General features: G+C 43.9%; 1 protein-coding gene across 10 annotated transcripts in view; it reads left to right on the forward strand.

Annotated features, from left to right (window-relative positions):
• CHD2 (chromodomain helicase DNA binding protein 2) overlaps positions 1-15,472 on the forward strand; it is a 127,928-nt gene extending 112,456 nt beyond the window's left edge. For all 10 annotated transcript variants that reach the window (XM_003952732.5, XM_063794352.1, XM_009429878.4 and 7 more), the window contains 3 exons: positions 2,188-2,401; positions 7,504-7,750; positions 11,852-15,472. In XM_003952732.5, coding sequence (XP_003952781.2) covers positions 2,188-2,401; positions 7,504-7,750; positions 11,852-12,185 — 795 coding nt within the window. In that variant the 3' untranslated portion in view covers positions 12,186-15,472. The remainder of the gene's footprint in view (positions 1-2,187; positions 2,402-7,503; positions 7,751-11,851) is intronic.
• Positions 15,473-17,179: the final 1,707 nt, after the last annotated feature.

Below are 17,179 nucleotides of genomic sequence, written 5' to 3' on the forward strand. Positions count from 1 at the left end.
CCACAGAAAAATCTCTTAATTTTTGTTTTTCCATGGGGAGATGATCACAGAATCATGGGTTATTGCTGGTGCTAATAGTCAAACAATAAGACCAGATGGGTGAAACAGCCAATGTATTGGAGCCTAACATGGTTGAAATTCTGACAAAGAGTGTTTACCCTGTGTTTTTAGGTCCTAAAATCATTTGTTCACCAGGTTTTTTCTTCCATTTGCATTTTTCTTCCGTACATGTCAGTAGCTTATAAATGTGGCTCCTAGGAAGTAATAGGGTGGTGGGCAGAAAATACTTTTTCTCTTCTTTTCTGGACCATCTACTTGGTGTCCTTCCAGCTTTTGTATGGAAGGGGTCCTGCTACTCACTTGTGAGAGGTGCTCAGAAGTTGCCTGTCCTTTGGAATAGGGGGATGGGTGCAGAAGTGACATGGAGGAGGCTGCAGAGGCAGTGCTCCTTGTGTGGGTGTGCCCATTTGCAGATCTGCTGACTTGCCAAATGGGCTGTACCCAAGTTGGACATTGAGTTCAATCTGTGAGCATTAAATACCACCTCCACTAATGCGTCAGCTCCATGAAGACAGAGATTTTATGTTTCTCATCTACTGCTGTGTTCTCAGCACACAGAATGGAATAGAATGGTGCTGGGGACAGGGAAGCACTCAGGAGTATTTGTTATGCTGTGCCCAGTGCTGTGTTGGCCTGTGAAGCAGCACCCTCAAGTAGTTGATAATTTAATTTTACATGGAAGAATATGTTATAGCAGTAACATACAGGAATCATATACTAATAAGCATTATAAAAAGTCTATAAAAGGATAGTCAGGAAAGGCCCCAGGAGGGAATGAAATAGTTAGGAAAGGCCCTTTAGAAGGGAGTGAAAATTAGGAAGAGGGTCTGAAGTTGGAGACATAATCATGAAAGACTTCATTCATTTAGGGATCAGAAATGAGTATAAGTTGAATAACAAAAACAGTGGTATCCTACTAGTGGGAGTATACATTGTCACAACCTTTCTGGAGGAGAATTCAGCAAGATTTATTAAGAGACTAAAGCATGCAGTTTTGCTTCCAAGAATTTAGTTTTGAGAAGGAGATAGAGATTTAAACATGTTTATAATGGAAATGGCTTGGAAGCCCAACAGTAAGAAGTACATTCAATCTGGCTAGGCACGGTGGCTCGTGCCTGTAATCCCAGCACTTTGGGAGGCTGAGGCGGGTGGATCACTTGAGGCCGAGAGTTCGAGACCAGCCTGGCCAACGTGATGAAGCCTCATCTCTACATAAACTACAAATATTAGCTGGGTGTGGTGGCACATGCCTGTAGCCCCAGCCCCTCAGGAGGCTGAAGTGGGAGGATTGCATGAGACCAGGAGGTGGAGGTAGCAGTGAGCTGAGATGGCATCACTGGATGCCTGTGACAGAGTGAGACTCTGTCTCAAAAAAAAAAAAAAAAAATACAGAAAACAAAAACATTCAGTAGTTCATGATATATCCATATTGGGGAGTATTAATCAGTTATTAAACATAATATTGTAGAAATAAGTATTTACATGGAAAGATTTTCACAATACATGAAGTGAAAAATGAATACCAAATATTTTTGTTTAAAATATAAATACAAAAAAAAAGCTTAGAAAAATACGTGCCAAATTATTAACAGTAATTCCCTTGCTGGTTAGGATTTGGGTCACTTTATTTTTTTTATTGTGTGATTTTTTTTTATATCAAACATTTGACTTGTGTGATAAGGAGTAATGTTACTCCAACATTCAGATATTTAGCTTGATGACTTTGGCATAGGAGTTAGTTCCCACTGGACAGTCGAGGGTTGTTTGTTGTGGTTAGCCTTGGAAAGTTGGTAGTCTTGGTTTTACGTGGTCCAGGATGATCCTCTGAGAGTGCCGCCAGCCTGGGCGCCTACACCATACCCTGTACAGTGACATCTAGCAGTCTATGCATGTGTTCTTGCAGGTACTTAGCAGTAGTGGTCAAACTCAGCATAAATTCCACTGAGTTCCCCCAGCAAATAGCCTAACAGTGGAATTTATGAGCCTTTTTTTTGTTAGGAGGTAGTAAACAGCAGTTCAGAAGTTAAGAAGGACAAGAAGGAGCTGTTTAGAGGTGATAGCCTTTATTCTTCTCTGGGGAATTAAGCCTGGGATCTTGAGCTTCTTTGGTTTCCTTTTACTCTTTAGGAGCAAAAGAAGAAAGACGACGTGACCGGGGGTAAGAAACCATTTCGTCCAGAGGCCTCAGGCTCCAGCCGGGACTCTCTGATATCTCAGTCCCATACCTCACACAACCTTCACCCTCAGAAGCCTCATTTGCCTGCCTCCCATGGCCCACAGATGCATGGACACCCAAGAGATAACTACAATCACCCCAACAAGAGACACTTCAGTAATGCAGGTAGGTCATTAAGTGGAGTTTTTAAAGAGGTGCCAAAAGATAAAAAATTCCCACAGCCGTTTCATTTTCCAAAGACACTGGCTAGACTTCCGTGCTTTATTATCTTCTAACACTTTATTGTCCTCTCTTTTCTTAATGAGAGAAAGCATGAAATAAAGATCCCCCAATTTTTTTGTTTGTTTGTTTGAGACTGAGTCTTGCTCTGTCACCCAGGCTGGAGTGCAGTGGCACAATCTGGGCTCACTGCAACCTCCACCTCCTGGGTTCAGGCGATTCTCGTCCCTCAGCCTCCCGAGTAGCTGGGATTACAGATGTGCACCACCACGCTCAGCTAATTTTTAAATTTTTAGTAGAGACAGGGTTTTGCCATGTTGGCCAGGCTGGTCTCAAACTCCCGGCGCCATGTGATCTGCCCACCTCAGCCTCCCAAAATGCTGGGATTACAGGTGTGAACCACTGCGTCTGGCCCCCAGGACTATTATTTCAACTTCCGATTAAGAAGAACCCAGCTAACATGAACAAACGAAAAAGACTGAGGGAGAAGTTTACATTCTGTATGACAGTTAAATGGTTAAAACTGCTAATCTTGAAAGAGCTCTTGTAAATTGAGAACAAAACAATAACTGAATAGAAAAATGGGCAATCAACAGAGTGAAGAGACAGTTTATGTAAGGGGAGAAAATATTACCAACCGTACATCTGATAAGGGGATAATATCCAAACTGTGTAAGGAACTCAGCTCCTTATGTAGCAAGAAGGCAAATGCTTGATTAAAAAGTGGGGAAAGGACCTGAAAAGACATTTCTCAAAAGAAGACATACAAATGGCCAACCAGGTATATGAAAAAATGCTCAGCACGACTAATCATCAGGGAAATGCAAATTAAAACCACGATGAGATATCACTTCACACTTGTTAGGATGGCTAGTACCAAAAAGTCAGAAGATAAGGGTTGCCAAGGATGTGGAGGAAGGGGACCCAGCGCATTGTTGGTGGGAATGTAAGTTAGTACAGCCATTATGGAAAACAGTGCAGAGATGCCTCAGAAGAATCACGAACAGAACTATCATATGATGCAGCAGTCCCTCTACCGGGTATATATTCAACGAAAATGAAATCAGTTATGTTGAAGAAATGCCTGCACTTACATGTTCATTGCAGCATTATTTACGATAGCCAAGATACGTAATCATCCTAAGTGCCCATCAGCAGATGAGTGGATAAAGAAAATGTGTATATACACAATCGAATAGTGTTCAGCTTTAAAAAGAAGGAAATCCTGTCGTTTGCAACAACATGGTTGAATCTGGAGGGCATTTATGTTAAGTGAAATAAGTGAGGCACAGAAAGAAAAACTGCATATTCTCACTTATGTATGGAATCTGAAAAAGTCAAACTCATAGAAGCAGGGAGTAGAACAGTAGTTACTAGGGTCGGAGGGCAGGGGAGAATTGGGAAGATATTAACAACGGAGATAAAATTTCAGTTAGATATGAGGAATAAGTTGAGAAATCTGTTGTACAGCATGGTGACTGTAGTTAATAACAATGTATTATGTAAGTGAGGTAGTGCATATGTTAATTAGGCTGATTCAGCCATTCCATAATGTATATGTATTTTAAAACATTGCATTGTAATCAATAAATACATACAATTTTTAATTGTCTATTAAAAAATTTTTACAGTCTGGGCAACATAGAGAGACTCAGTCTCTACAAAAGTGTGAAAATTAGCTAGGCGTAGTGGCGTAGTAGTCCCAGCTACTTGGGAGGCTGAGGTGGGAGAATTTCTTAGGCCTGGGAGGTGGAGGTTGCAGTAAGCCAGGATTGCACCACTGCACTCCAGTCTGGGCAATAGAGTGAGACCCTGTCTCAAAGAAAAAAAAAAAAAAAAATTGCAATTTTGAAACAAAACTCGAATCCAGATTGAATTAAAATTTTGGAAATTTGATTAGAAAAAAATAAACTCTGTGGAGCTTATCCATTGTTCTAAAACAAAATGAGCAAAAGTTATGAATTAGACAGTTCATGTAAAAGAGAAAATTCAAATGGCCAATATGACAAGATGACCAACCTTGCTACTAGGGAAATATAAATTAAAGCAACAATAGGTTAACCAATTTTTTTACCCATTCAGATCATCAAAAATTAAAAAGGGAAATACACACCGATTGCTAAGAGTGTGAATTGCTATAATCTTTTCAGAAAATAATCTGAAAACCCACTCTGCGGGTTCTCTCTTCCTCCAGCAGTGGTCCCTGCCTGGGAAAGACCCAGATCCTTAGCCTGTTGCTGGTGCTCAGGATCACTGATCTCTTCAGTGGTGACAGAAGTCATCTCTTATCTCTTTGAGGTTTTCTGCTCTGTGGAATCTTAGTCCTTCTAGTCCTCATTGCTTTAGCTGCTCTTTGATGCCTTTAAACACTTCTTTTTTTTTGGGGGGGGGGGAGTTGGAGCTTCGCTCTGTCACCCAGGCTGGAGTGTAGCGTCACGATCTTGGCTCACTGCAACCTCCACCTCCCGGGTTCAAGCGATTCTCCTGCCTCAACCTCCCAAGTAGCTGGGATTACAGGCACACACCACCATGCCGGGCTAATTTTTTTTTTTTTTTTTTTTTTGTATTTTTGTACAGACGGGGTCTCACCATGTTGGCCAAGGTGGTCTTGAACTCCTGACCTCAGGTGATCCATTCACCTCAGCCTCCCAAAGTGTTGGGATTACAGGCGTGAGCCACTGCGCCTGGCCTAAATGCATTCTTTTTAATCTTCCCTTTCTCATTGTTTTTGGCAGGGTGTAATTCTGCTACAAGCTACCCTGCCTGGAAGCATTACGTTCTATGTTCTGTAATCTTAAAAATCTGAGTTCAAAATTATTTCATCACCATTTTGTTGAGGGAAAAAAAGCTAATGATTTTGCAGAATGACTGGGAAATGTTTCACTGTTCTTAGATGTAGTTGCATCAGTTATACTGGCTTTTTTCTAGTATTAGGCTGTTTTTGTGTTTTGCATACAATATCACTTATTTTATATTCTGAATCCTTTAAAATAACTTCTTACTAAATACATTCTTTTATTTAAACCTTGGATTCCTCACCCATCTTTTTAATACCTCAATACTTTGTAACCTGTGATTTACCTCACAGAGGGTTTAAGAAGAAAGAAAATCTCTTTGGTTTACTCCGGAAAAAATGAACTAGCTTGAGTTTAAGCACCTCTACAAAACCACAGACATTGACACCCTGTTAGAAATCTCACTTTCCATTTGATATGAAGCCATCCTCAGGTGATCCTTCGCATATTTAGAAGGTGTCTCTTTTTGTTGTTATTTGTTAATTCTTAGGGTGAATAGTCAAAAGTTTTTTACTTTGTGGTGCTCTCATCTGATCTACCCAGGTCAGCCATGAATTTAAGCCACTGGTGGACTGTACATCATATTAATGCTATCAGTTTCTAAGCTCAGCACTTCCTTAATGGTGTTGTTCTTCAGCTCTGTAGAAAAAAGCTGGAAGGCCAGTAAAATGAGTAGAGACACTTATTTGGTGGCATGTCTTTGATCTTCACATAATTATAGACAGAAGATGGATTTTTCCATGAGGTCATAGGTTCCTTTTAGTTAGTCCTCTGTATTAGTTTCCTAGGGCTGTATATAACAAAGTATCACAGACTAGGTGGCTTCAAACATCAAACATTTATTTTCTCACATTTCTGGAGACCAGGAAGTCTGATATCAAGGTGTCAGCAGGGTTGGTTCCTTCTGGAGGCTCCGAGGGAAAAGCTGTTCCATGCCTCTCTTCTGCCTTCTGGTGGCTGCCAGCAGTTCTTGGCGTTCTTGACTCACGCCGATTTCTGCCTCCATCTTTGCATAGCCTTCTCCTATGCATAGCCTGTCATAGCTCCCTCTGCCTTTATTTTGAAAGGATGCCTGTCCTGGAATTTGTAGCCCAACCTAAATTCAGGATGATGTCATCTAGAGATTTTTAACTTAATTACATCTGCAAAGACCTAGGTAAAATCACACTCACAGGCTCTGGGTGGACATGACATTTTGGTAGCCACAGTTTAACTCTCCATCCCTGGACTTCTGTGTCTTCACTACATTTTCTGATTCAAGTGAGTATGATTCTTTTCCTTAGGAGAAAAGGAAGGCTGCGGAAGTTAAAAGGATTGTAGTTCGGCCTTAGTCCGTAAGAGACAGAGCACTGATCCAAGCTCAAAGTTAGAGAAGTTACTTTTTTATAGGAGGAGGTCCACTTGTGTGTGTGCAGAATAGGGAAGAATAATAGAAGCGGTGAGTGTGGTCTGGAGAGATTTTCAGAGACCAGGCACAGCAGGTACCAGCAGGTGAAATAAACGTTAGATGTGTAACCGGAGGATACTACTCGCAGCTGTGAAACTCAGCGGTATCATTTTCTGAATTAGTTTGGTTTTGGTGTTAAGAGTCTGCCACAGATTGGAAGGTTAAACAGGTATGGAGAGTGAAAAGCGGTAGTTGTTAAGATTTCAGAAGGAGAGGAGTAGTAAATTTTGCCTTAAAATTTTGTTGGAAAGAATGTTTAGGAGTCATTACTGATACGTTAGCCAGCAGCAACAAGACCAAGAAGAAAGAAATTTAATGTCTGTCTGTACCATGTGTCAGGCTTTCAGTTTGAACTTCAGCAAAGTAGTGCTTACTTCAGCAGCATACCTACGAAAATTGGAACAATACAGAGAAGATTGGTGTGGAAGAAAACAAAAAGAAAAAATAAGGCTGGGCGTGGTGGCTCACAGCTGTAATCCCAGCACCTTGGGAAGCTGAGGCGGGCAGATCACCTGAGGTCAGGAGTTTGAGACCAGCCTAGCCAACATGGTGAAACCCTGTCTCTACTAAAAATTCAAAAATTGGGCAGGCATGGTGGCGGGTGCCTGTAGTCCCAGCTGCTTGGGAGGCTGAGGCACGAGAATCGCTTGACCCAAGAGGTAGAGATTGCAGTGATCTAAGATCGTGCCACTGCACTCCAGCCTGGGCAACAGAGCATGACTCCATCTCCAAAAAAAAAAAATTGTAGTGAAAGTGAAATTCATCCATTTCTTGCAGTCGTCAGATCATTCTTTCTTTTCCTGCAGATCGAGGAGACTGGCAGAGGGAAAGAAAGTTCAACTATGGTGGTGGCAACAACAATCCACCATGGGGAAGCGACAGGCACCATCAGTATGAGCAGCACTGGTACAAGGACCACCATTATGGGGACCGGCGACATATGGATGCCCACCGTTCCGGAAGCTATCGACCCAACAACATGTCCAGAAAGAGGCCTTATGACCAGTACAGCAGTGACCGAGACCACCGGGGACACAGAGATTATTATGACAGGTATGCAAAAGGCTGTGAGACACCAGGTGCCGACCTTTGCCAGGAGCTGTTTCTAGGGAGAAAGTGACGTATACATGAATGTATTTATCTGTCAAATTACTGAAGATCTCATCATGTGTCAGCCACAGGGAATCCCATGTCTTGGTTATAGGTTTTATGTTTTATTTTCTGGGTCATAGGGAGCACATTTCACCTGTGCAGGAAAAGAGTTTTCTGCCGTCTTTTGAGGAAATCTAGTGAAGTGGTCGCCATAAAATATTAGAGTCAACAACCAAAATTATTAAGCTCTGTGCGAGGCTGTCAGCCACATTAGGTATCAGGGATCCCGAGATGGGTACCAGCCCACAGTCCTTACCTGCCACGAGCCCATAATTGAAGAGTCGAAGTCTTTCGAAGCTGCACCCTCTTTACTTCAGTACAACGCCACCAGTAGTACGATGAGCCAAAGCTTTACATTGTGAGAGTAGCAAGTCCAGGGAGAGCTAAAGAGGTTTTATCTGTATTTCCTAATTTCAAATCTTGGATAATTTAACCTCATAGCAGCTTTGGTTTTCCCTGGGCTGATGATGTGCGTCATTTGCACTGTACCTTGAATTTAAAGTGGGAAAATTTCATATACATGTGTCAAAGTCCTGCTTTGTTTTTGGAAGATCTGGTAACAGCAGCCCGCATTAGCAGAGAGCTGTAGCTGAGCAGCTGCCACCTCGTTAGGAGTCTGCCCCTCACTCCCACCCTTCTCTGTTGTCTGGACCCAGTGGGCACTTGCCCTGCGTTCTTCTAGTAGGTCTATATTTCTATTTGGTGTCACTTTTCCTTTTGCCTGAAGGACCTTTTCTGCTGGTGATAAACTCTTTCAGTGTTTGTATGTATGCCTGAAAAAGTATTTTGCCTTCATTTTTGAAAGCAGTTTTTGCTGAGTATATACATTTTTAGCTTTACAGTTTCTTTCAGTGCTTTAAAGATGTACCTCTGCTATTTACTTGCATTGTTTTGTGATGAAAAATCTGTCATCCTTATCTTTGTTCCTCTTTACATAATGTTCCTTTTAAAAAAAATCACTAATTATGATGTGCCTTGGTGTATTTTTCCTTGGTTTCTTGTGCTTGGAAATTTTTGAACTTCTTGGATCTGTGGGTTTATTGTTTCCATAAAATTTGGAAATTTTTACAATCTTCTTCAAGTATTTTTTCTGATCCCCTACTTTCTCTTCTTCTTTGGAGATTCTCATTACACCTATATTAGCTTGCTTGAAGTTGTCTCACAGCTCACTTGTATTCTGTTGACTTTTAAAAAATTATGCTTTCTGTTTCACTGTGGATAGTTTCTATTGCTACCTCTTCAAGTTCACTAATACTTTCCTTTTCAATGTCAAGACTGCTGTGAGGCCCATCCAGTGTACTTTGCATTTTATACATTGTAGTTCTAAAAGTTCGGAAAGTTGTTTTTGGGTCTTTTTATATATGTTCTGTGTCTAACCTTTTAAAACCTGGAACACAGATATAACAATGGTTTTGATGTCCTTGTCTGTGAATCTTATCACTTGGGTCAGTTTCAGTTGATACCTCCTCACTGGGCCTTGCTCCCCTGGTGCTTCCTGTGCCTAGTAATTTTTGTCAGATGCCAGATGTAACATTTACCTTGTTGGGTGCCGGATATTTCTGTATTCCTGTAAGTATTCTGGAGCTTTGTTATGAGTTGCAGGTTATTTGGAAGCAGTTTCCTTTTTCAGGTCTTGCTGTTAAGATTCGTTAGGGAGAAGCAGAGCAGTGCTCAGTCAAGGGCTAATGATTGCCCACCCCCAAGGTAAAGAGCCTCATTGCACTCTACCCAATTGCGTTAGTCTGTTTTGCAGGAATACCTGAGGCTGGGTAATTTATAGAGAAAAGAGTTTTATTTGGCGCACAGTTCTGCAAGCTGTACAAGTATAGCACCAGCATCTGGTTGGCTTCTGGAGAGGCCTCAGGGAGCTTTTACTCATGGTGGAAGGTGAAGTGGGAGTAGGCGTCCCATGGCAAGAGAGGGAGCAAGAGAGAGAGGAGGAGGTGCCAGCCTCTTTTAAAGCACCAGCTCTCACATGAACTCAGAGAACTCACTCATTATCACAAGGACAGCACCAAGCCATTTATGAGGGATCTGCCCAAACACCTCCCACTACAACATTGGAGGTCACATTTCAACATGAGATTTGGAGGGGACACATACCCAAACCGTATCACCATCTGGAGGTCTTTGGTGTGGCTGGTGAGAACAGGCACGATGCCAGTTCTTTGTGAGCACAGGGCACTGTTACCTTCAGTCTTTTCGGGTGGTCCTTTCCCTGGCCTTGGGTAGTTTCCCCACATGTACATCCTAAGCAGTATTCAGCTGTATACCTGGGAACCCTCTGTAGATCTTCAAACTACTTTCTCTGCAGCACTGTCTTCTCTCATGCCATGTCCTGTGAACTCTGGCCACCTTGGTTCCCCATCCCTCACCTTGGGAAGCCAACTGGTGTCTTTCTGGGTTTCCTTCTTCCTGTGTCACAGCCTGGGGACTATCTCATGATAGTGAACAGGAGCCGTTAAAAGGCTCATTTCATTAGTGTCCATTCCTCAGGGATCACTGTTCTTCATTGCCTGATGTCTGATGTCTTGAAAACCACTGTTCTATACATTTTGTCCCTTTTGGCTGTTTCAGGCAGGATGGTAATCTAGTCCCTGTTATTCCATTTTGACTGGAACTTGAGATTGCTCACTTCTTCCTCCCTCTTTCTTTCATTGAGGTGAAATTCATATTACATAAAGGAACTATTTTAAAGCGAACAACTGAATGACCTTAGTGTGCATTTATAATATTGGGCAGCCACCACTTCTATCTAGTTCCAAAACACTTTCATCACTCAGAGAAAACCCTATAAGCATTAAATAATCCTTCCCCATTATTCCCTTTCCCCAGCCTCTGGCAACCACCAGTTTGCATTCTGTCTCTCTGGATTTGCCTATTCTAGACATTTCATATAGAAAGAGTCATACAATATGTGACCTTTTGTGTCTGGCTTCTTTCACTTAGCATAATGTTTTCAAGGTTCATTCATCAGTACTCATTCCATCTTATGGCTGAATAATATTTCATTGTGTGGATATACCACATTTTGTTTACCCATTCATCTGTTGATGGACATTTGAGTTGTTTCCATCTTTGGGCTATTGTGAATAATGCTGCAGTGAAGATTGGTAGACACGTACTTGACTACCTGTTTTCAGTTTTGGATATGTGCCTGGGAGTGGAATTATCAGTCATATTCTTTACGTTTTTAGGAAACACCAAAATGTTTCTACGATGGCTGAACCATTTTACATTCCTACCAGCAATGTGTAAGAGTTGAAGGTTTTCCTTATCTTTGCCAACACTTATTTCCTGGTTTTTTTTTTTTTTTTTTTTTAATGAATATCTCCATCTTTGTGGGTGTGAAGTAGTCTTATTGTGGGCTTGAATATGCATTTCCCTAATGATTAATGATATTGAGCATCTTTTCATGGTTTTTTTGGCCATTTGTATATCTTCTTTGGAGAAATGTCTGTTCAAATCCTTTGCCTGTTTTTGAGTTGGGTTGTTTTTGTTGTTGAGTTTTACTAATTCTTTTTTTAATGGTATCATGAGCAGTTTACCATGGTCCAAGCTAAAAATTTTAATACTCTTCACATTGAGTTGGTTTTTAAGAGAATTTTATTAACTAGTCACTCACTTGTTGCATATTTAGGTTGATGGTGTTATTAATAACTTACAAAATAATTTCTGTGGCTCTTTTTCTCATGGGCTGGGTCCAGGAATATGGTAATGTTTATGGATCTTACCAGATTTTTCCTAAAGGGAGTGAGTTTGCAAAGCCATCAGTGATTTTTCAAGTGTGTACTTGTGTCACTGCACACTTGAGCCTTATTTCATAGGACGTATTTTGCTAATAAGTGTAAAATGACTCTGTTATTAATTTTTTTGATTCCTAATAATGTGAGCATTTGTCCTTGAATATGAGTATATGAGGAAGAGCCAAGTGGGTAGTGAAGAGAAGTGGATGGGAATCTGGTTTCAGTCTTTCGACTAATCCTTGCATCTCTATTTCAGGCACCATCATGACTCCAAGCGGAGGAGATCCGATGAATTTAGGCCTCAAAATTACCACCAGCAGGATTTCCGACGAATGTCTGATCACCGCCCTCCTATGGGCTACCATGGCCAGGGACCCTCAGACCATTACCGCTCTTTCCACACAGATAAACTGGGGGAATATAAACAGCCTCTACCCCCATTGCACCCTGCAGTCTCAGATCCTCGCTCACCCCCTTCTCAGAAATCTCCTCACGATTCCAAGTCACCCCTGGATCATAGGTCTCCTTTGGAGAGATCACTAGAACAGAAAAACAACCCAGATTATAACTGGAATGTTCGGAAAACATAAAGGACAGCTCGTAAAGGAGAGAGTAAGAGTCACCAAACACGTGGATATTTTTGGTCTGATCCTACAGTAGCCGGTTATCTAGACCAGTAAGTGGAGTTTTGGACATGCTGCTGCTGTCAACTCACTGGCTGAAGGAGCACTTCAAGGAATGGGAGGCCTTTCACTGGGTCCAGCTCTGATTCGGGTCACCACTCCTGCACTTTGGCACCCCATCCCATTCCAGCCTAGTTCTGGCCTCCCACTTTGACGGGCACTTGGAGGAGGAGCTGACTGTGTGTGTACCAGCTTCACTGGGATGTGTTTCCCCAGTCAAGGAACAGGGGATCTTCAGAGTCATGAATGTTTTCTTGCCAGGGTCAGTGTTCCCAGGACCTTAGTGCATGGTCGGGGCAGGAACTGGTGCATGGAGGCTGCTGGGACCTGATGTGAACAGTGTGTGATTTGGTTGATTTGGTTCACTCTGACATGATGGATGCTGCTGATGGGGAGTGGCGAGTTGGGGCAAGCGGGTGGGGACAAGCATAGGACTTGAAGGGGAGCAGGTACACCCCTCAAATGTGTTCTTGGGAGAAATGATACACTCGGCCTCATTATGTGAAACCTGTGGGTGGGGTTGGGGTGGGGAAGTAGAGAGAGGGCAACAGCTTCCACAACTGCTTCATCTCGGCCAACACTAATTTTTCCCACACTGTCTTTGTACATTTCAGAGCTTTGGTCTCCTGAGTGGGCCTCCTTTTCCCACTGTGCCAGGGAAGGTAGGTTTCTCTGGCTGAGTACTGTGAGTGAGGCAACACTGATGCCAGCATGGGTCTTACTTGACTGGGGAGTAGGCTGAGTGAGGGGTAGGGTGGGGTAGGTGGGGAGTAGTGTGGCCAGGGAACTGGAATCCCTGGTGGATTTCTGATTCCTATGGTGAGAAGGAAAGCTCCAGGACCTGGAGAAGGGGATGCAGAGGCAGGCCTGCTGACCAACTTGTTGCAATCACAGAGGTGTGGGGGTCCTGGTGCAGGCAGTGAACAGGCTTCTAATGTGGGGTTCAGTAGTGCCAGCAAGTGGGGGAAACTTTCAGTATTGCGCTAGGTCAACACTTCCTGCTGCGTTTCCTTCCCTTTGCACAGCTTGAAGAAATAGATTAGACAGAATCACACATCATGTGGGCAGATGGAAATAAGTACCTGTGGTGAGCAAGTTTCTACTGTAGTTGGAGATCATTAGAATTGAATTCAGTTTCTCTTAGAATATAATCAGGTATAAACCTAAGTTAAACTTTTTCCCAAACAAGGAGCATCCAAAGACACAGTGACTTGAGCTATAGATAGTAAAAATCATACTAGAGTTGAACTGAGTCAGGTTTAGGAAGCAAGTTCGGTTGCATCAATTAAGCAGGCTCTTTTCAACTGACTGATGCTGGGGCCTTCAGTTTTATTCTCAGTAGAGATTGCCAGTATTGTTAGAGTATCCAAAGGCCTTTCTAGATGGAGACAGAATAACTGACTTGAACATACAGTGTGCCTGTAAGTGTCCAGGCTCAGAGCTGGTGAAAACCCTTCTGTTGGGCGTGTGCAGGGTTAAACTCCTGAAGTAACTTGTGAGGACTTCAGTGCTTGCTGGTGTCCTGGGCAGCACCATGAATGCCTTTACCAAGACATGCCAAGTTGGATCCCCCGAATGAAGCAGATGTGGCTGTGGTGTGACCCTTGCTCCCTGCTACACAGAGCATCGCAGGGCTGGCCTGTGTGGTTTCCAGATGAGGGTCTGGGTCCCGGAAGCTTGTGTTGAGAGCTCAGTGGACCCACCCCCCTTGCTGAACCCTCATAGTTCTTGGGGTTGTCCAGCCTGGACTTGTAGCACACATGTCCTGAAGCAAAGCTCCGGTGACTGCCTGAGCCACCTGGCCACAGTCCTCCCATGGAGGGCCTGCTGTGACGCTCAGTGGAGAGGGCAGGGCCTGTGTCTCCACTTAGGCCACACAGTGATAAGGAAACCACAGACGGAGCTTCTTGCTGATAATACTGACTCTAGCCCATGATTGCCTTGCCCGAGCCAAAGAGGAAGGTTAGGTTCGCTTGTCAAGCCCTTGAGCGTTGGGAGATGGGGTGGGAAGGAGATGAGCCCCTGCAGAGAGTTGGGTAGTGTCCTTCAGGAATGAAAGGAGGGGCAAAGGAGTCACCAGAGGTCCTGCATTTCCATCAGGGTTTCCACAGTCATCAGGGCTTCTCTCTTGAGTTGCTGATAGGAGATGTGAGTTATGCCCAAAGATGTCTTATCGTGAGGAAAAAGAAACTTCCTTTTGTTCACATTCAGGACTCTCAGTGCCATATGAAGTAGCAAAAGGCAGTATCGGCCAGATCAGTGTTACATTGATTCTAAAATTACAGTGTCCCCATTAGACAACTATTTTAGGTGCTGGAGTATGTTTGAAGAGTGTGTTGGGAAAAAGGAAGCATTTCTTCATTGATTTAAATCAGTATGAATATTATATGCCTAAATAAAAAATTTGCACAGGTAAATTCTCTCACTTGTGAATGGGAGAAGCTGCCCCAGGAATCTGTGAGGATGGTATTCCCTGGAGTCTGGCTTTGAAAGATTTCATTGTTGGTAGAAATAACAGGTTGAGAAAGAGGGAGTTAGCATCACCTAAAACCTGCACGTGAACAAGGGTTGACATGATACATTATGGCCTTAGAAAAGGGCCAGGTGAAACCCCAAGCTAATCACTGCGGTCTTTCAGAGCCGGACAGACAGATGCCAGCAGAGCCCGGGGCTCACCCTCCTTTCAGTCATTCCTTAGCCCTTCGAAGGGAAGCCCAAACACTTTGCACGCTGTGCTGCAGACATTCTGGCCTGGTGTGTCTGAAAGTTGCATCAGTCCTCACGGTGCACACACAGTTGATTTAGGAAGTCACACAACGACACTGAAATCCTACAGACCAAAATCCACTCGTCAGCAGGAGCAGCAGCCCAGGCCCAGCACCAGCGGTCTTCCGGCTCCTCTGAGGGCTGCCACGTTGGGCGAGGGGAGCCATGCCAAGGGTCCAGGCTGCTTTAGGCCATCTGTGCTCCACTCATCTGGGGACAGATGGTTTTTCTTTATTGTAAAATTGTGGACTTTTAAAACCTGTTGACTAAACAGTAATTAATTTATATTTGTGAAAAATGCCACTGTCCTAGTGATTTCTGATGTAAATAATGTTGTTTATATAGTATGTATTAAATTTTCCTACATTGTAAAACTGCTGTACTTTTGATTCTTGTATATTAAAAAGTGTTACTGAGCATTTTTAGAATTGGGCTAACACGTTGCATTGCATTGTGGTGTGAGCTCTGTGACTAGAGATACCGCCTTGTCTACCTTCCCTCGTTGGTTGCTGGGTCACATCCAGATGTTTTGACAGCTTGTGAAGTGGAGTCTTTCAAAGTTGCATTTCCCTCCATCCAGTACCAGTTGCATTGTTGCGTACCAGCCTTACCACCACAGATACCTAAGCTGTTCCTGAGTATGCCGTCGCCGAGGTGAACAGCTCCCTGGCTGAGCAACTCCAGGCCGTGGCCCACAGCTCTGCACTTGAGGGAGGACCGCGGTTGCCGAAACCAGTAGTTAATTCCCGTGGGTTCGTCCTGCCTGGGGGGATCCAGGGAGACCTAGGGGGGCCACCCCTTCTATCCTGAAGGAAATAACACTGTGTCTGCCAGCCTGTAGCTTTGAGGGTAATTTAACAGATGGGGTCTGGGGGGTGGCATTTTATAATGGAAACACTGACACAAACGTTAGCTTTAGTATTCTGGCACAGGGGCAGGCCCAGCTCTGGTGCAGCCCAGACAGAGGAAGGGTGGCACAGCCTGCGGGCGGAGATCTCTGTCTGAATAAGGGTTGAAGTTTGCCCAGATCCACGATTTTCACTAATGTTTTGGTGACTTTGAGACTAAACTAAATCCCTGTGAAGCTCTTAAATCTTGATACCAAATAAGCCATGTGTCTACTGAGAGCTGAGCTGTCAACTCCTGTGACTCTGCTCTGTCAGCCCAGGGGACTTGGATGCAGGGGCCCTTGCCAGCCCTGGCCAGTGCTGGAGCGGGAGGCTGGGATTTTTAGTTCACGTAGTTCTTGAGAAAGACGAAGAAAAGCTGAGGGCTCTTGGTGCCCATAAAGAAACGACTCACAATCATGTTGTAACTCATGACTCAGCTGGAACAATCTGGGGAAACTTTAAGAACAAGTCCTGCAATAATCAGCTTATTATGATTTACAATAGCAACAAGGCTTCGAAACTGCCAGCTGCCAAAACGCCTGCCTTTTACTGGAAGCGGCCGGCCCAGGGCCCCTGCCTCCTCCCTCCTCCCTGGCAGGGCCTCGCACGCCTGGCATCACGGCAAGCCCTCCTCAGTCAGCGCCAACAGAAAGGTCACTTATTGAAACCCAAGTCCCTGCAGTTTGCCAGACCAGAGTCAGCTCCAGATTCCAACCTGTGGCTTTTAAAGGAGCAGGACCAGCTCTGATGTAAGGCGTTGCCTTAACTGAAGCCCCCGGCACCAGTCCTTTCTGTCATATCTTATGAGACCCATTTGGTCTCCCAGCCTACCTCAAATTTGTTCTGATCAGTGAGGGGGTGGGGAGGAGAAGGTGCAGCTGGATTCAATGAAGGTTCCATCCTGCAGAAACCTGGGCACTAATTGAGGAGCTGTTCCCGCTGCTGCCGGTGGGCCCCTCCCCCAGGCTTGACGTCTTGGGGATGTTCTGGTCAGTTCTGCTGGCGTGTGATGTGGTGGATGACAGTGTGCTCAGGCCACCTGGTTTTGCGCTGAGCCTCCTGCTGTCTGGCTTTGTGTGGGAACATGGACCAGTCCATGGCCTAAAGGCTTCTTACCTCGAAGATGGGCAGAACAATATCCACTTCCGGAACATCACACGTGAGCTTTCTCTTAATTTCTTTAGTGACCTAAGAAGGAATTGTTGCTAAAACACAGGCCCTGTTAACCACAGGCACTGTGGTGGC

The sequence above is a fragment of the Pan troglodytes genome, chromosome 16, assembly GCF_028858775.2.
Source record: "Pan troglodytes isolate AG18354 chromosome 16, NHGRI_mPanTro3-v2.0_pri, whole genome shotgun sequence".
NCBI lineage: Eukaryota > Metazoa > Chordata > Mammalia > Primates > Hominidae > Pan > Pan troglodytes.